This window comes from Medicago sativa, chromosome 4, assembly GCF_051527215.1.
Source record: "Medicago sativa cultivar Bolivia chromosome 4, Bolivia_mono, whole genome shotgun sequence".
Classification (NCBI taxonomy): Eukaryota; Viridiplantae; Streptophyta; class Magnoliopsida; order Fabales; family Fabaceae; genus Medicago; species Medicago sativa.
The window spans coordinates 58739851-58760773 of NC_140752.1; the positions used below are offsets into that span (position 1 = coordinate 58739851).

The window sequence follows — 20923 nt, forward strand, 5'->3', positions numbered from 1 at the left end:
CGCACGAGTTTTCTCGACTATAATAGAGACCAATAAATAATCTTTTTTTGGTTACAAAGGAAAAAGGAAAGAAAAACTAAGGTCTCACAAACCGAGTACCATTAGCATCAGCAATTAAAAGGGGCCCTAAATCTGTAGGGGGGTTTCTACAAACTGTGAAGTCGACATTGTTTCTAGCACCCGTCTTTGCAAATCAGTCCGCACAAGAGTTACCTTCGCGGTAGATGTGAGATATATGCACCTGCCAATTACGTTGCAGCAGCTTACGCAACAAAGCAACCTCATTAACATAAAGATGATATAATGTGTTTGCCTCATTAAGTAGTCTAATAGTTTCCAAGGAATCGGTAAAACATTGAACTTTTCGGTACCCCTCTTCCCAACACAACAACATACCTTTAAGCAAACCCATCAACTCAGCATACAAGATATTAGACCAACCAACCGATCCACTAAACCCAAGCATGAATCGACCTTCATGATTTCGGATGATGCCTCCAAACCCCGATGCATCTGGGTTAGTGAGAGCGCTCCCATCAACATTCAAAGCAATCCATCCAGTGTCTGGCCTCTTCCAACAAACCTCACGCGCAACCCCACTTCCACGAGCACCTGTGCCCCCAATCCCAAAAGCCTTGACAGTGTGCATGTAAAGAGCATTACACTCTGCTACAATTATAAAGGAGGGTGTCTTTATGCCTTCAAAAATGAACTTATTTCTAGCACACCAACACTTCCACATGATTAAAAGAGGGAAAATTCCATGAATTTTAAAACAATTCTCCACCCAATAACTAAAGGAGCTGTCATCCGCGGGTGGAATAAGAGAAGTATTGAAGCACTTGTTCCAAACCTCTTTAGCTATTGTACAAGTCAGAAGACAATGGTAGAAAATATTTTCTTCAAAAAAAAAGGCAAGAGGATAGGAATGAAATTGGTGTGCAATGCATTTTTTTAGATGGAATTTGTTAGGTTAAATAATTGCAAACCTAATAAAGCAAATGAGCAGAAAAAAATTAGGTTAAGTTACTGCAGACGTAACAAAATTAATAAATAAGGATGTTTCAACTTTTAAAAAAAAAAATTGTTGATTAGAGTTTGGAGGGGAGGGGGGAGAGAATGCTTTGGAGGATTAGAAATATAGGAGAAAATGGTAAAATCTTTCATATTTTTTGAAAGAGTACTTTTTAGATAATGATAAACCAATGTCTATGAACACTACCAAAAAAAAACCAATGTCTATGATTAAATTTGAAGAATTCAAGTAAACCCTGAAAAACTCTTCTCCAATACAGTTTTTTGAATTCCGCAAATGAAAAAGATTTTTTATTATGAAGAAAAATGAAACCGCAAAACTTTCCCCTTTCGATGTCATCTACTTCTTCCACTTGTTCCTTCTTTTTATTCCGAACATCTCCCCTTTCTTTCTCTCCAAACTCACAAACAAGCATTAAAGTATTAAAACATGACTAATTTGTTTATCAAATTTCATTTTATTAAAAAAATGATCTGTTTATGAGTGTGTCTAAATTCTATTAATTTGCTTTTGCGGTCGTACAAAATTATCCCTTTCAAAGTTAACTAAACATTGTTGACTCCACCCAGACATTAATTCAAAAAATTACTACACTAGTTTTAATCTATTGTTTTGGTTAAGAACTGATTTTTATTTTGGTATGTTCTGAGTAAGTACAACTAACTAAAGTCTTTAGTACTATTTCGTTGTCACTCACTTCACTCTATCTGACACAAGGAAAAAAGCAAGAAACTTACTCACTCCATACACGCGCTTTTTCTATTTGAGCCCCACATTTTCAAAGCCCCCATTTCATTGTCATTGACTCATTGTCATTCTACGGAGTAATTGATAACATGAACGTAAAATATAATTAAAAAATAAATTTTATATTTAAAAAATAATTCTTAAAACTTTTAAGACATTTAAAACACAATTTTTAAGATTTTTTTTTTTTATATTTGGTTTATCAACTTATAACTCAAGGATACAAGTTAATTTTCTTATATTTTTATTAAAATCCAAAATCATTAAATTAAAACAGAACCTACAAATTGTTTGAAACAATGTTTGAGACCGTCGTTCTTGTTAGCAAGACATTTTTCAATAAATACTATTACAAAATAAAATAAATTTTATTAAATTTGTTTAAGATTTCCAAAAAAAAATGAGATAATGTAATTATAACATGTTTCCTACGAAAGTTCATTCGACTATAAAACTATAAGAATAAAAAACTTTCATGGTCTCTTTAGTGCCACATACCTTTGTCCGTACACATTTTTAAATAAGAATGTTTGTTCGTACACATTTTCCTGCATGTCATGTGATGCGAAATGTCTGGTACTAGAAACTTCGGAAGGAAGCAAGTGATGTGGGACTACGTGCTTTTTCCTATTTTTTATTTATTTTTAGTAGATAAAACACATATAGCACACATGTACGGTATCAACTGCAAGTGTTGAACATATTTTTTCAGCTATAAAAGTTGTGAAAAGTAACCTATGTAATAAAATGAGTAATCAGTGGTTAAAAGATGTTCTATTAACAATTAACAATGATGTCGTTTTATCTCATTTTCAACAAATGGATATGAGATGATTTTCATTGCAATGTATTGTATCAAACATGAGGTAATAATATTTGTCGATTAAAAAAAATTGTTTGTATTATTATTTATTTGAAATTTTAGCTCCATATGTACCTAAAGATTGGATCCGCGCCAGGCAAGTGAAGATAAAAATAGGGTAGGGAACAGACTAGTGAATGAATGAAATGAAACGAAACTACTGTTAAAAAAAAAAAAAAGCACTTCTGAATCACACACACCGAACACCACAAAGGGTACACTTGATCGGATAAGTACCGAACAACATACGAGATAGAGATACACGAGTGTTATTTGAACAACTTTTAATTGATAACTTAGGAGGGCAATCATAATTTACAAAGAAAGATTAAGTTCGAATTCAACGCTATCGCAATTTTTATTTTATTCGAATTCACGCTATCGTACTTTTTATTCGAATTCACGCTATCACAATTTTTATTGGAATTCACGCTATCGTACTTTTTATTTTATTCGAATTCACGCTATCGCACTTTTTATTCGAATTCACGCTACCGCAATTTTCATTCGAATTCACGCTATCGTACTTTTTATTTTATTCGAATTCACGCTATCGCACTTTTTATTCGAATTCACGCTATCGTACTTTTTATTTTATTCGAATTCACGCTATCGCACTTTTTATTCGAATTCACGCTATCACAATATTTATTCGAATTCACGCTGAATTTATTCTAATTCTTCAATACGCAATCGTAAAATAAATGCAATAATTAACAAAAATAAAGAAACAAAAATAATGGATATAAAATATCATTTTATTAATATAATTCTTATTACATTTACAATGGGGTAAAACTAAATCTGCGTAAAAATAAAAACCACCAGAAAACCTATCTTCCTGGGGTAAAACTAAAAATAAACCACAAGAAAACCAATCTTCCCGGGGTAAAACTAAATCTGCACATTTAGTTTTACCCAATGTGGTTCTTTTCCCAAGAAAGTTGCTCACTACTTATCTTTTCCCCAGCATTCCCACTACTTATCATCCTTTCTTTTTTTACACCAAAATAAAGAAGGAAAAAGAGAAGGAAAGGAAGAAGATTCATATGGGGAGAGAGTGAGAATGGGAGATGGTGTGAGGAAATGGAGAAGTTTAGAGGTGTATATATAGGGGGAGATTGTAACATAGGTTATATCTACCATAAATAGGGTCAAAAAACGTGTAAAAACTTAACAAAAACGTGTAAAATCAATTAAAATGCATTGAACAAAGTCAAAAAAACATGTTCTTGAGCCCATGATTAACACTAGCGTGAGTTAACTCACGCCAAGGATTAACACTAGTGTGAGTTAACTCACGCACAGGTTAACACTAACGTGAGTTAACTCACGCTAGTTAGGCCGGTGGTCACAACTCAAGAACACGTTTGTTGGACTTTGGTCGGTTAATCAACCATGGTTTTATTGATTTTTACACGTTTTTTTTACCGTTTTTTGACTGCATTTAGTGCATATAAAAACTATGCACTAAGTAATTTTCAATTAGGCCTTTTTTTTGTTACATTTAAGGAATTTATTCTAAATTAATTTATTAACTTTATTATAATTTTTTTTACATTAATCTAAATTATTTTCTTAACTTTATTCTAAATTATTTTATTAACATTATTCTGAAATTATTTTGTTAACATTATTCTAAATTATTGATTCGATATTATTCTTTAAATAAATACAAATATAAATAAAAGTAAATGGACTAAATTAATAAAAGCAAATGGACTAAATATAAATAAAAGTAAATATAACAATATCTCATTTCATTGATAATTCATACATTACAATTATTCATTACAATTATTCATACAATAATTTTGAACTAATTCACTAAATCTACTTATTTTATCCTTTTTGGGGTAAAAAGTAATCAATCTTCGTGGGGTAAAATAGTGAGCAGCCTTCTTGGGGAAAATACATCATCAACCCTTGGGCTAAATTTAAATCTGTTTTTTTTTACCACAAGAAGTTCTTTTTACCCACGGTAAAAAGTTTCTGCGGTTAAAAAAGCAGATTTAAAATTATCCCAAGGGTCGATCACTTCCCCAAGTCGGCTACTCACTATTTTACCCCGACGAATTTTGATCACTTTTTATCCCCCAAAGAGAATATTGAAAAAAAAACAAAGAAAGAAGAGAATTAGAGTGAGAGTGGGAGGAGATAATGTGAGGAATATGGGAAGTATGTGAGGGTGTTTATAGGTAGAAATGTGAACCTAGGTTGTATCTGACATAAATGTGATCAAAAAAAACGTGTGAAAGTGGTAAAAAAACGTGTACATTGAATGTTGAAAAGCTGACCAAAGTTGGAAAAACGTTTGTTCTTCACTGGCCAACTAGCGTGAGTTAACTTGCACTAGTGCTAAGTGGTACGTGACTTAAGTCACGTTCATACTACACTAACGCATGTTAAGTCATGTAGCGTGACTTAACATACGCTCATAATAACTAACGCATGTTAACATGCGTAGGGGCATTTTGGACTTTTACTTTGGGAATGAGCAGAACCGTTTGGGTAAAGAGCAGAATTCTTAACACCCCTGTAATCTGTATGGCCCAAAAGGGAACTCAGTTCATGAAATTTAACTCATGATTATTTACCTATTTATAGATAGGTAAATAATCACAAGTTAAATTTCATAGCTATAGATTAATAAAAAAATTCTTTTAAAAATAATTTAATAACAATTATACGTTTTAAAAAAAAAAAAAAACCACAAGCTTCTCATTTATCATCATTATTTTCATTTTAATTCACATGCATATATGTTTACAAATTACAAATTATAAACTTTTTTGATAGAGTTATAAACTATATATAATGGGTTAATTAAGTTTTTAGTCCCTATAAATATTCACAGTTTTGTTTTTAGTCCCTACAAAATAAAATCAAACTTTTTAGTCCCTGTGACACTTTCCTTAAGCATTTTAGGGACTAAAAATGCTGATGGAAAAATTTTATAGGGACTAAAAATACTGATGGAAAATTTTATAAGGACTAAAAATGTTGATGGAAAATTTTATAGGGACTAAAAAGTGTGATTTTATTTTGTAGGGACTAAAAATAAAATTCTGAATATTTATAGGGACCATTTACTTAATTAACTCTATATTTTTTTTTACCAAAACAAAGTTAACTATTATCATTAATCAATCAATGTTCAATACAAGAAGGATAAGAATTAAAAATACGATGACTAGCCCAAGAACAGGCCGCCCTAGCTAAAGTGTGAGCAACCATGTTTGCTCGTCTTCTAACAAACTATACATATAAATACAAATACATAACAATATTTTTGATAGGTTTATAATCTATATTTTTAAATTTTAAAACTATATTCCCTCAAAAAAAATTATAAAACTATAAATAAGTAAGACTTAATTGTAATATCCCGCTTATTAGGAACAGACGTAATATCTAAAAACGATAAAAATGTGCACGTTTAAGGCAAGGGGTATTCATGGTATTTCACGTGGAGAAGATATTTATGTGGGTTAGGGCCAACATTTTTCATTATGCTTATCACTTTCTCTCACTAGGGTTTGAAGGAAACTTTGATCTCCCTTCTCACTAGAAAATCGGCCACTCCATCCTTCTTTGCACTCAATCTTTGTTTCATCCTTCTTCTCTATAGAATCAAGCAAGAGTTGATTAGATCAAAGAGGGTTTGGCTAGCAAGTAGTGAAGCAATTTCTCAAACTTGGATTCTTTAACCTAGAGTTCTCCTTGCTTAGTTTTGGTGAGAAGACTTAGAGGTCTTGAGCTTCTTTCCTCTGTGTATAAGGTGAGTTCTTAGTTAGATTCCACCCAAGGGTTAGTGTGTGTATGTTAATAAGAGAATACATGAACTTTTAGGGTTTTGCATAGTGTTTTTGTTACCCCTTTTTATTGCCATGCTTTCTATACTGGTGTATACTTGCTTCAAGACTGTTTTTCAGGTTTCATATGATTACTAGAGACACCATATGTCATGGGTCACTTTGCGATGAAGATTTTTGGTTAAAAACATCAATTGTGCAGGTGCTGTTCTGCACCAACTCGCCACATCGAGCTAGGAGCTCGTGAGGCGAGTAGGACTGGCAGAACGAGGTGTTTGCTCGCCTCTCAAGCTCGCCACAGCGAGTGCTGCTCGCCACAAGATTTTAAAATAGTCTCTTGTAAAGTGAAGCAAGTATTTAATCATGTAGTAAAGCATGGCATGCCGGAGATAAAACAAGTATTGATTGGGTAGCAAGCAAATATCTAACAAGAGGGAATGAACTAGAGCCTCGACTTAGTTGTTGAGAATTAGAATGTTGATCAAGAATGCTTATGTATGTTAAGATGCGAGGAATATTTCCTACGTCCATGAACATGTATGTAACCTACCCAGAGGATCGATCAAGGATCCGAAGTAAAGGAATTAACTTGAATAGTTTAACCTTTCATGTATGCATATGAACAAGACTATTACAAGATGTAGGTGTTTGTGTTTCTTGTTATCCACGCCAGGGGGATACGAGAAGTTCTCCAAGGGGAACGGTTTAAGCCGCAAGGGACCTGTACGACACTGAGGGAGTCCGATGTACCCTAATTAGGTTTCGTCGGTCAAGTATGGGATTGTTCTCGGGGTTACTCCACCCGGGGCTCTCCGTAAAATGAATCAAGATAATGTTTGTTTGAGCAATGCTAACATAAAGATTTAATGAATGTATTCATGCATGATTATTATTTGATGTTAGATACGAACATGCATCAGAATAGAACAAGTTATGAAAGTATGCCAACGACGATCTTAGGTTTCCCTAATCTTCTGGCTTAAGTTTGTGTCACGAATATGTTACGTTTAGGCCTCGATGCGTATAGCGTATCTTTGGTAACGCGGTATTAGGTTCCCCTTATCCGCCAACACATATGTTGTTAGTAAAGCTTATAGCATGTTGTGAAGAATCTAAGACGGATTCTAGTATGCACATCCGTCTAGACAAGAATGGCCACACACGTATAATCAACCGGCATGTTGTATTTTAGACACGTGATAACCATAGGTTTTCCCCGAGGTTATCACTAGCCTAGGGCTAGGAAGAACTCACTGAGGCATTGTCTCATCCAACTCCTTATTTGTTCAGGTTCATAGGTTTCTCGAGGAAAAGGTAAAGAAAAAGCCTTGGATTGATCGTGTTTACATGGAGACAACTTGGTGTGGATTAGAGATGAATATGTTCTATTATGAAATGTGTTGTTACAAACTTTGTATTTATACTTCTTTTGGCAAACTTTTGTGTAATAATGTAACATAAAAACTTTTGGATGTTGATGTATCTAAACCCTCGACTTGATGTCGTTTCCCTTATTGTATAATTAATGTATCCAATATCAGTTTTAGCGCACATTTGAATATTCTAGACTCTTTCAAATTGGGTGTTACATTAATTGCATGTTTGGTCCCTTATGTTTATTTTAGATTTTAAATTGATCTCTTATGTTTTAAAAGTTTCAAGTTGGTCCAAAATGTTACTCACATTGGAATAAGTTAGCCCCTTTTAATTATGTGTCTCATATGCTAGTTAGCATTTCCCTTTAATTATTTGTAATGATCTAATAATCCATTTTTTAATTATTATTAAGGACATAATTATCTCTTTTAGTTATTTTTTTTATTTGTTTTGACAAACTTTTATTGTTAACGCCATAATTCATTTATGGACTAAATTATATTTTTCTCATTAACTAAGATGAATATTCCTTAAAAAAATGTTAAACTAATGATTTTAAAGATACTAATGATTTTTTTGATCACAATTTTTTTTCCCTTCTATAATATCGAGTGGAAAGGCACAAGAGGAATGCTAGCAAGTAATAACACATATTTTAACATACATTTTTCAACACACTATTTTTGATTGGTTAAATTTCAGATGAGTCCCATATAAATTTGATGGGTCCCATGTAAATTTTAACCAATCAAAGAGTGTGTGTTAAAATATGTGTTCCTAGCATTTCTCAAGTCACAAATACTTTGTTATTTTAATGAAAAGAGTAATGGCGTCATATTATAGGTGTGTTTGAAGGTGTAATGCAAACATTGCTCCTATAAAATAAAATATACAATCTTGGACATCACCTTAATTTGATTCATTCAATGTGAGGACTGAGGAATGCCAAAAATAGGTTTGGGCAGGTGGTGGTATTGGACAACTCTCAAAGTCCTATATACATATAAGAAGACACTTACAACCAGTAATGATCAGAGGAATCACAAAAAAAGCTGATAGCATTAGCAAAACAAGCAATAAAAGGAAAAAAGAGATAACACACAATGACACATATCTCTCACCTCACCATCAGGTACGTATATATGTATATTTAGGGGCACACAGTCGCACATGTAAAGTCAGAGAGATTGGTACCACTCTACAAAGGAGGGATACATGACTCAATTATGATACGGTCAATTTGGTCTCAATTACAGTGAAATCAATTTATTTTTAACCAATCAAGCAATTAGAAAATGAAAAAATAAAATAAATCAACTCAAAATATGAGTACAAAAATAGGCAATAGTACCAGGGCAGTTCCAACTCAATCTAGCCAAATGAAATGGAGGGATTGTACTGCCTACTAGGACCAGAGAATTGATTCCAATTTAATCTTACCAAATGGTTTGGCGTAATTGTACCAGGTGCCTAAAAGTACGACATTTTGATGTGTGTGTGTGTATATATAGGGTAGGTTGATATATATTTTTTGTTCAATGTGGTAGGTTATTAAAAAGAATATCCCAATTTGGATGATGTTTTTGTATATACATTCCAGAGTCTAAAATGATAGACATTTATAGTTATAGGGATCAACAAATTAAGTAACAATTGAGTTAAAGAAAATAGTGTGAGATTCTTGGTGAAAAGGATGAGGAGACTACGGTGTACTCATAAGGTACTTAACCACTTAAGGATACAACAATGTGTGAGATCTGAATCTGTTTGCCATAAAGTTTGACAACATCATTATCGACTAAACTAAGGTTTCATGCAAATTTATTGGATGTGAACGTTGGAGGGACTTCTAGGGACGACAATATTGAGTATTGAAATACCTTCCTATGTGGAGAATGACATGTGTTAGTTGAATTCATTATGTGTCTCACTTAAATAAGTAAAGGGGTCATATGTATTCTCCATTGGTAATATGCATAATGAGCCCATGATGCATCTCAAGCTCAAAGGCATATCTTGCTGAAATATATATGGATTTTGAGAACAAAGTTGCGACGCTTGTTGCACTTTGATGCTTGCTTCGACATGTTTCCTATAGCAAAAAAATTCATACCACCAAGCTCAATGCGTATAATTGAAGTTTGATCGAAGTCAAATAAGATTAAGTTACAATTGCAAGGGTAGAAGGCTAGGTGACAACCTAGCCATAAAAAGGATTACTAACAGCAGAATAGAAGGTAATAAATCTAAACATATTACAAACGTTAACGTGAGAGAGAATCACAATCACAATCATAACAATAATAATGTTGATTATTATCTTTTTTAGAAGAATGTTGATTATTGTGGATAAAATGTGGTAGTGTCACATGTATATATTCAATTGATCAACATTGCAGTACTAAATCCCCTCAAAAAAACATTGTAAATATGAGATTGTCATGAGACATTAATTTTGCACCAAATGAATTGTTAATTGTGAAGTACTACATCCCCTCAAAAAAAACATTGTAAATATGAGATTGTCATGAGACACTAATTTTGCACCAAATGAATTGTTAATTGTGATTTCGATTAATGAACATGTTCATATATAAAAGTTAAGATTATTGGGATGTATTTATTCCTTTTCTTCATCTCACAAAAATTGTTTTAGTACTCCTTTTGTCTTAATTGTCGATTTTGAATATTAATGAAGCATTAATTATTTTAACACAAATTAACAAAGAAATTATCAACGAAGGAAGGTGAATAACTTTTTTCCAAAATTAGATTGTATAATTAAAAAAAAGAAAAGGAATAGACATTAAAAGGCAAGGTAAATAAATGATCATCCAAATCACCCATCCAAATTTGTACGCCAAACCAATATCAACAGTAAAACATAAATTCTTTGACGTTTTCCATGATTGAGGGCAGTGCTGCAACAGAGTTGGGGGCACTCCTGTTACCACTTGCAGAACCGGAATCAGGATTTTCCACATCACTAATGTAGCAGCGAGCTCGGGAAGCTAACAAGTGGGCATAATACGCAGGAGGAACTGCATACAAGGATCAATATTCTAGTAAAAAACTAAATTATAGTTTTGTATGGACTACAGTAAAACCAACAAAGAAAATAGAGTAATATACCTATTGACACCGATCGAGTACACCTTGCATAACTGAAAAGTGAAAAAAGAAAATATGAGATCAGGGCTTCTAAAATTAAATGAAAACAGTAGTTCAGACTAGAAAAATAAATGAAAAGGTTCATACGTGTAACACAAGTTATTGGTTAAACCCTGTAACTGATCTGCACTAAAGTTATTTTCATCAAACAACACATGATAATGAGTTGGTCGACTAGTCCCCTGAAAAACGAAGACATTCAAATGGAAACAGCACAGATTGGTTAAATGCCATTTGAGCAACTAGTACATACGAGCATACAAAATTAATGGATCTAGTAAGTATTACTTGAATCCCAGCATGGCTGTTCAGATAAAAATCAAATTCCCTGGGATGGCAAATGGTTGTGTCTACCACAGTTCCTTTGACAATTTCAAACAACAAAATCAGTACATATAGATAAATTGGAATGAGAACAGGTACCAGTTGTAGGGAAGGCAAGAAATAAATTGAAAACCTGGCATTATGTTTCCACTTTTATCTGTCTGATCAGAACTGACGGGAAAGAATCGGGTGTGATGTCTCTTTTGGACAACCACAAAAGTAACTTTTGGTAGATACCCCTCCTCAAATGAGGCACAAGCCTGAGACCGAATTGAAAAATTCATCAAAAATAGAACACATTTGTATATAAAGAAAAAGAATAAAAAGTAAAAAGATATTGAGAAACTCCTTATTTTATCTACAAGGCACTTGCATAGAACGAGTAAAAAAATAAAGAAAAAACAGCAAGAGCATTTCTGTGGTCACTATGTTCCGTGGTTAAATATGTTAATTGACCTCCTCAGTGGATATCTGATATATGGACGTATGTTAGGCGCAGATTCAAACCCGCATGACCCAATGTGTTTTGTGTATGAGTGTATGAGTTGGACCACTAGCCCCTTCCGAAAACAAAAATAAAATAAAATGTGGAGTCATATTTGCCATACCTTCCAAATTGCATCCATCTCATACAGCAAAACCTGACTAAACTGCCCTTCACTTACTCCATCTCTGATAAACACAAATTAATATTGAAAAAGAAATGATATTAAATAAATTAAAATATGCACATAGACATCCTTATGTATCATTTAGTTAAAACCAAATCCAACCTGTAAAATATGATCCTCTCAGGCTTCCGTTTATTATTTGATCTATAGAAAGCCAGGAGTAACTCCCTGAAAATTAAAAGAAAAATCAGTTGTCTCAACATGGGGAATATGCAAATCTAACACCATTACCTTATCATTCCACCAGGCACAGTTCCCTTTTGAGGATGTTTTGTTTCTGTATAAAGATCTTGAATAATTTCTTCCCGTTGAATCTGGGCAGAAACCATTCCCCTGTACTTTGTGACGCAAGGCCAATCCATGGATGCCACCACCTTTATAATTCAACACGCAGAGTACAAAATATAAATATGATTTCATAAAAAAACTGCAAATAAGTACGCAAAAAGACAAAGCTTACTGCAGCTATAGAAGGACTTGAGTCTTCTCCTGGATGAGGGTGTGTTACATCCGCTCCAAATATTATAGTTGGTTTATCAGTTACTAGGGGAATATTATATATAACTGCATCATTCAGCACGGTGTTACGACCACCAACCTAGACAATCAAGAACTAAATGTTTAAAACTTAGTAGCAATCGCATAAAAACATTGGAACATGCAGATTATTTACTGGACAACTTACCTTCACATTAATCTTTAAAGCCAAATTCTCCAGATACATTTTATTCATCTTTGCCGCTTTCCTTGGCTCGCAACATTGAGTCACAATTCCTAATTTAGTTTCACATTCATGCTTTATATGGTCTGCAAAACAAAACAAAGTAATTCAATAAAGTAAAACCAAACCTTAGAAATTAATTTAGACTTGATAGAAAACTTACCATAAAACCTCCCCTTGAAATCAGGCAAAATTACAATCAACAGTTGCAGCCTTCCTTTCTGGTTTGTACTATTAAGTTTTGCCTTGCAGTTCTTGTCGAATTCATCAAGCTCTTTCTCAATTTCATTTGAATTGGCTGGGGCTATAGGTACCAAAGGATCTCTGTTGAAATGCTGGTACAAGATCCAAACAGGTAAAAAAGGTTGTCAAAATGGGGAAGCATATAATAATTATTAAATGAAATAGTACAAACAAACAACATACTATTCCCTTGGCTTGACACATATTAACCAACTCCGCACAAAATTGAGTTGGGTTCAATCTAGAAAAGCTAAGGCAACTCCAAAATTCCACCTTGCCACCATTAACCACTTTCTACAAAATAAAAAGGTCAACATTGATAAAAAATTTAACCATTGTCATAGGAAAGAATCTAATATCTAATATTAAAATCAAATTAATTTAGATTGTCACATGTTTACATAAGATCGAACACACAAGTAAAATAAAATTCAAGAGGACCAAAAGCTCCACAAGCACAAAAGTAAAGTATAAAGACCACAATAATTTGAAAGCATTCATACAAAAAGAATAGATTTATCATACATGTTTCATCATATTCCATTGTCCCATCATGGGGTCAATTTTTGACTCTCCACCATATTTGAGCTGCAGTCAGAAGAAAATTAAAGATTATTAAATATTACACAAGGTAATTAGCCAAATTTTATTAAGTATAAACCTATGTATACCGTTGGGGGAGGCAAAACACGAGCATCAATCAAAGCAAGTTCCTCCCTTATATTGATACCAAACTCACACACAACTTTGTCTATGTTGAAACGGTGCTTCTTCACGATCTGCCAAGAAATGAAATGTCAATTATGAAGGGGAAAAAACACGCACACAAACACAACCTATATAAATAGGTACCATACATTTTTAATATCACTTTCCCTCTGATGGGGACGCTGACAGTTGGCCCTTAAAAGATTAGTTACTTGCTCTTCGTTCAATCTTTTGGAGTACCTTTGTCCAGGCTCAATTTGACAAAGCTACAACAAAAACACCACAACAGATTTGAGGTCTAATACAACATCATAAAACATTATGCAGAACCTCAATACATAGACGTATAGAAGAGAAAAACCTCCATTGGAAAATACATAGGCCTCGTGTCACTTCCGGCTTGGAGAGCGGGAAGAAGTGGATGCTTTAACACAATACCGTATCTCTCATTGAAATGTTCAACAACTTTTTTCCGAGTTACTTTGTCATCAAGCATGAACCTTAATGGATAACAAATTACAAACAAAATGAAGAGTGAGATCAAGCCTAAAGATGTTAAAATAAAGCTTAGCCAAGGAGGATACACCTTTCCCTCAAGCAAATAAGTAGCCTTTTTAAATATTACACAATAGACGCAATTTACTCCAACATCTAAGGAATAACTAAAATGGTAAAGAAAATAAAGTTACTCACGTTAGGTCTCTGAGTGGCTCTTTTGAGACACCGGTCACCTTGTAACTCCTTATGATCCCTCCGTGAGAGAATCTTACCTTAAGACCTCTCAAGGCTTTCGTGATCTGAAACAAAGTAAAAAAATATATTCGCTAATGATAACTAACGTCTCATACTCTTGGTGTCATAAAGGAAATGAAGAAAAATAGCCTTGGCATGAAATTATTAAAACATAACCAAGTTATAAGTAGTTCATGTCTCATTTTATGTCACCTCATTTAATACAAGTTCATAACATAATAATAAAAAAATAAAAATCCATCACGAATACCTTGACACGATCTTGATCAGACAGTCGCCTTGAAAAATTCAACTTAAAATGCTTAGAAACAAAGTCAGTCACACAAATTGGTTCATAAAAAGCCCTCGAAGAAACATCTGAAACAAAGTATCACTTGTCAAAGACTGAAATATAGATTCAATTGTAAATACTCAACAAGAAAAATATCAGTAATGTGTAGAAGTAAAACCAATATTGAGGGACAATCCCATCTGTGTTGGCCTAAGGCTTTGATAATAGCCTTTCCAATATTCTGTCCCACCGCCAAGAGGCCCCTGTGCCCCCAAACTGGGAGAGAAAAATGACCTCCCTGCAACAGTATACCTGAAAAACAGTCTATCAATTAAAACCTGAACATTAAAACACAATCAGCAAATCCAAATAAACCACACAAAAAATAATGTTGCTACATTTCAGATGGAGTTGCCCGCAAAGCAATGTCAAGAGCTTGTATGGTTTCATAAGGACAATCCAGCTGCAAACGACGGAGAAACTGAGCAAGATGGTTCAGATCCGTTTCCGAAGCTAACTTAATTGTAACCTTAAACTCGCGTTCACGCTTTTTCCTGTCACAAATGATAAAATCAAAAGCTTCAGTTCACGCTTTTTCCTTAAATCGGATCATAATATACATTGAAAGTAGTATCCATCAGTATTAAAAACCGATTTACAACGAACTCACGTGTCAGAACCAGAAGAGGATCCTTTGTTCTCATCAACCAAGTTAATCACAAAAACCTTCGACGTAAAGGGTAATGGACCAGCAGTATACAGACTCTTCCTCCCATCATAGGCAGGAATCCTATTCCCCAATAGGGACTCCTTATGCATTTTCACCAACTGATTGATAACATCCCTGGACACTTTCTTCGATGCAATCTCGGGTGCAATCAATACCTAAAAATATTAAATAAAATTTTCAGCCTCTCAATTTCATATCACATTGTTTTTTTTTAAGGAATTTCATGTCACATTGTTAATCACTGGCTTGATTTTTTAAAATTAGTATAATAAACAAAACAAAAAAAAAAAAAATCTAAACACTTCAAATTGGAGTTAAGAAAAATGCAAGAGCATAATCAAAATTTTCAGTCTCTAAATCCAACAATCAAATCTAAACACTTCAAATTGGAGTAAAGAAAAATGCAAGGGCATAATCAAAATTTTCAGTCTCTAAATCCAACTCACAATTGTAACTTACTAGATTTATTGTTTTAGATCAAACATAATAAACAAAAACAAAAAACCCAAACACTTGCATTTAAGTTCATAAAAAAACAAATTATGGGCATAATTAAAATTTTCAATCTCTCTAAATTCAGACACATTTTAACTTGCAAGTTTCATTGTTTCAAAGCAACATAATAAACAAAACCTAAACACATAATACTTTGTAATAAAAAATTTCAAATCAACACTTGAGTGTAATTAAAATTTTGAACCTCTCAATAACCATAACACATTGTAAGTAACTAGATTTATTTTTTCAAATCAACACAATAAACAAAGCCTGAACACTCAAAAATAAAATAAAGAATATAAAATAGCATAATCAAATTTTCAGTATCTCTAAATCCACAACACAATTGTAACTAATTTGTTTTATAGTTTCCTATCAACATAATAAACAAAAACGAAAAACCTAAAGATGGAGAAAAATGAGTTAAAAAATTTCATAATTTTCTTCCAATATTCAGTCCTTTAAATATAACCGTTTTTTTTTCCTCTAAAACTAAAAATTTCTTTCAATTTTTTGTCTCTAAATTTTCTGTCTTCACAAAATTTCATATTTTGCGTTCCAACCAACTTTTCTCTTATGACATATCATACTTAGTTTAGTAATTTAACTGTTTAATCAGAAATTTAACAATTTCATATTATTAATTTGAAGTTATAGATATATTACTCCCTCCGTCCCGGAATAACTGACTCATTTTCTAAAAAAAAGTGTCCCAAAATAACTGACCCATTTCAATTTTCAATACAACTTTCATCATTCCCAATACAATATAACACTAAATAATACTACTTTTATCATTCCCAATACAATATATTCCACTTTCCCCTTTATTTATACACTTTTCTTAATCTGTGTGAAAAACCAAAGTAGGTCAATTAAACGGGGACGGAGGGAGTAGTAATTAGTGATAAAGATTAAAGAATTAAAGATACAAACATCGTAATGGTGAAGAACTTTATCAGCAGCGACTTGCACATGGAAATGATTGGCGCGAACTCGAATCTTCCTTCCAACTTGACCGAAACCAGGACGGTCAGGGAACCTTATCGCCTTCTGAGACGACGGAGCAGAAGCCTCCGGAACCGTCTCCAATGCAAGCTTCTTTTCAAGTTCAGAACTCAGCGTTTCCGTCGAAACCGTCGCCGGAGGCAGAGACGGAACGGTTGAAACCGGACTCGAACTCGAACCAGCGGCAACCGGAGCTACAACAGATGAATGATAAATAACCGGCGCTGATGTTGATGAAGAAACGGTGACTGTAACCGGAGTTGGAGTGGAAGATGGAACGGTGTGTCCGCCGTGTGAACCACGACCACCGTTACGACCACCGCCGCGGCCTGATCGTGGAGCATTGACGGAAGATTGTTGAGAAGTCGCCGGAGAAATTTGGTTACGGCGAGGATCATGGCGAGGATCATAATCGTTTGCGCCACTGCGACGAGACATTGTGAAGAAAAACGGTTACGGAGAAGATTTGGATTTTTGTGAGAATAAAGAAAAATGTGAAGAGTGAGTGTGTGTGAGAGTTAGTTATTGGGAGAGTTGGTTATATAAGTAGGAGAGTTGGTGAATGTAACTGTAGTGGAAGAAAGAAAGACGCAATTTGGAAATTTCGAACGTTTTTTTTAAATAAAATTAAATAGAAATGGAATTAGCGCGTAGTGGGAGAGATTCCGAATTTGTTTGGTTAGGGCGTTTAGGTTCTCAATCTCAACCATTAGGGTGTGTTTGGATCACCAAAGAAAGTGAGAGGAAAGATTGTAAGAGGAAAGATTGTTAAAGGAAAGAAAGTATGAGGAAAGTGAATGGAAAGTGAAATGATTGTTTTAGTTGTTTGGTATGAATGAAAGTGAAAAGAAAGTGAAAGGAAAGAAAGTTATAATTTTGTAAAATGACATAAATGTCCTTATATTAAAATGAAGATGTTAATTGCAGTGTTTTCACGTTCTAAATTAAAGACAATGCCAGATTATATGGGGAAAGGAAAAAATAATAATGATATGCAATTTTGGCACCTAACCATAAAAATTTACTTCCATTACTTTATATTTTAATGTCACGTGGAAAAGCATTTGTGTTCGTGGGCATTTGTGTAATTTAAATCAATATGGTGCAATCTGTATGCTTTCCGTCCTCAATGGCACAGAAACATTTTTCTGTGTGGGACCCAGTAATAATTACCTTTCCTTCCCTTTTTAAGGATATTCCAAACTAAGGAAAGATTGGTAATCTTTCTACTTTCTGTCCTTCTTCAATCTTTCCTACTTCTTTCACCCTAACCAAACAGGCCCTTAGAATGCTTGCTACCAACGAATAAATAAGAGAGAAGTTTGTTATTTGCACATCTATTTTATAGGATATGGATAAATAAGGAAGAAGTAATGATGAGAGAGAGGGAAATCATGTGAGAGATAGGAACATAAAAGGGCAGCAGGGAGTGCAGGAGAGAAAGTGCTGCAGATGATCCATTTCCCTATTTATAAGATAATTTTCAAGACAACTAAAATTTTACAAGAAAAATGAGTTATTAACACAAAAATCAAAACATTAAAGAGATTGTTCAAATATCATTGTTTTAAGGGAAGAATTTCATGACTTTCTTAATTTGTTTGGTTACGCATGTACAATGTGATCTCAACTAACAAGTTTTGGTATCATGCAACTTGACAACTTTTTCTATTTGCCCTAGATGTGGAACCCAAGATGAATATGTGCCTCTCCGCCTTAGAGAATGTGCTCCATTGAAGAAAATTTGATAGTAGATGTATAGTGCTAATCATTCATATTTCTTCAGCTCTACAACATTGAAAATACGATTATAAACTATGTCTAAACAACATTTTGGTAACACATTTACAATAAATTTAACTTTCTATATTCATTCAATTAATGATGCATGTGATCCATAATATGAACCACATACATCATTAATTGAATAAACATAAAAAATCAAATTTACTTAATTGACAACAGAGAGAGTATTTGGTAGATATGACGCTTCAGAAATAACCAAACTCTTAGAGACGGACAATAAAAAATCTAAATATTTTTTATTCTACCCAACAAAATCGAGTCAACTATTTAAATTTTAAAACTCATTTGGGTTGGTCTGATGGTATTGGCTTGGGACCTAGGAGTGCGCTCCTCCTTGAGGTCTCAGGTTCGATTCTCCCAAGTGTCAATTTAAAATTGAGTCAACTATTTAAATTTTAATTTAAAACCCGTTTAAATTTTAAAACCCACTTGGGTTGGTCTAGTGCTATTGACTTGGGACCTGTGAGTGCGCTCCTCATTGAGGTCTCAGTTGGATCCTCCCAAGTGCCAATTTAAGTGGGATAATTTAGCTTCTTAAAAAAACTATTTAAATTTTAAGAATACATATATTTTTAAAAAAATATTAATTGTACAAAATTAGAGAATACGTGCGGTAATAGTTTTTTTAAGGGAAATGTTAACTTGTGCCCTTAGGGCACAAGATAAGACACCCAACATAGTAACTTTTTGTTGGAATGTGTGCATTCAATTTAATTTTTGAATTTATAATAAATAGAATGCACAAAATTTAAGGGAATATATCTACTTTTATGTTCCTTATCTTGTGCCCTAAGGGCACAAGTTAACATGACCTTTTTTTAATCGGAAAACTTTTTGCCACATTGTATAGGAAATAGGAAATGAAAAGGCTATTATGCATAAAATGATTACGTTATGTTTCATCAAAATTGTGTGATGTGATGATAATAAACCTTCCATCATGACGATTGATGTGTAGGGCTGTAGGCGGCTGAGCTCATAAAATCAGATATTCAGAGTTTGAATATCATTTTCAGGTCAGTCTACACCTTTTAGACTAGTGGACCCCACCCGTATATTCAATATCTATATGTCTATGAAGTGATTTTGGTATGTTTGCAGTTTGCATTATTTCGTTGTCACTCACTCTATCAACAGAACACTCTATGAACAGAAAGTAGGAAGGAAGCAAGAAACTCATCCACTCGCACTATTACACTTTCGTTGTGCTTTTGGGTCGCACACGCGCTTTTGCTAAATACAAAATATACACCCGTATTTATGGTATTCTTGTCAACCTTAGGGTATTCGATTCAAGAGATAATGTTCTGTCGTTGATTGCATGTATATGAAAAAACAATCAAATGTGTGTGGAAAAAATGATGTAAGAAAATAAATTGATTTTGTTAGATAAATAAAATGTTATCTGTACCAAAAATATAAAATAATAAAATGTTATCACTTTATTTTTAAAAAAAGTGTTATTTAAAAAATGATCATTATAGAATATATGAACTTTCAGTTTTAGTCCTTCTAAAAATTTTCTTTGATTTTTGGTCATTCTAAAATTTATGTTATCAATTTTTATCTTTATTACAAAACGTTTTTTTGTCAAAAAAAAATTCACGTTTTATGTTCAATTTTTTGTGTGAATATCATTAATAAGACCTTAAAGAAATATTAAAAATAATGAGAAATTTTTTTGATATTAATTTTTTTATTATTTTAATGAGATGTTTGATTTTAATTGGTTGGGTGTAAGAATGATCTGTTGGGTAAGAGTTCACCTAAGAATTTCTCGACCTTAAAATATAACAACTTTTAACTTTATTATTGTATCATAACTTCATATTAAAGATTAAAATGGTAGATTCTAAATTAAATGCTTAAATTATTAAACTAATGATATTTTAAGATCTTATCAATGATGTGTCATATAAAAGTTGGTTAGAACACAAATCATAAACTTTTGTAAAAAAGCAAAGATTAAAGAATTGAATACACATCAAAATAAGAGGATTTCATAGGTTGAAGAAAAATATATAAAAATTGTTTGGTACTACTATACCAAATAATATATCAGTCTTTCAAAAGGTTAGTCTCAGTCAGGTCTAAAAAAATGATCCAATGAAAACAATTAATGGACCAAACCTTGAACCAAACTTAAGCATTGCTAAACCGAGGTTAAATGGACCAAGTATAT

At 33.0% G+C, this 20923-nt stretch overlaps 1 protein-coding gene across 1 annotated transcript; it reads right to left on the bottom strand.

Annotated features, from left to right (window-relative positions):
- Positions 1–10568: 10568 nt before the first annotated feature.
- On the bottom strand, positions 10569–17532 carry LOC146930244 (protein argonaute 5-like). The gene is made up of 22 exons (XM_085701837.1): positions 16864–17532; positions 15370–15584; positions 15098–15253; positions 14878–15011; positions 14679–14785; positions 14369–14472; positions 14037–14175; positions 13825–13941; positions 13639–13746; positions 13493–13555; positions 13151–13261; positions 12888–13059; positions 12689–12810; positions 12464–12601; positions 12235–12377; positions 12106–12171; positions 11941–12004; positions 11466–11592; positions 11297–11370; positions 11096–11190; positions 10970–11001; positions 10569–10878 (listed from the first exon to the last, which is right to left on the bottom strand). Exons 1-22 carry the CDS (start codon positions 17371–17373, stop codon positions 10709–10711), a joined length of 2967 nt encoding a protein of 988 aa, XP_085557963.1. The 5' UTR covers positions 17374–17532; the 3' UTR covers positions 10569–10708.
- Between the last annotated feature and the right edge of the window lie 3391 nt (positions 17533–20923).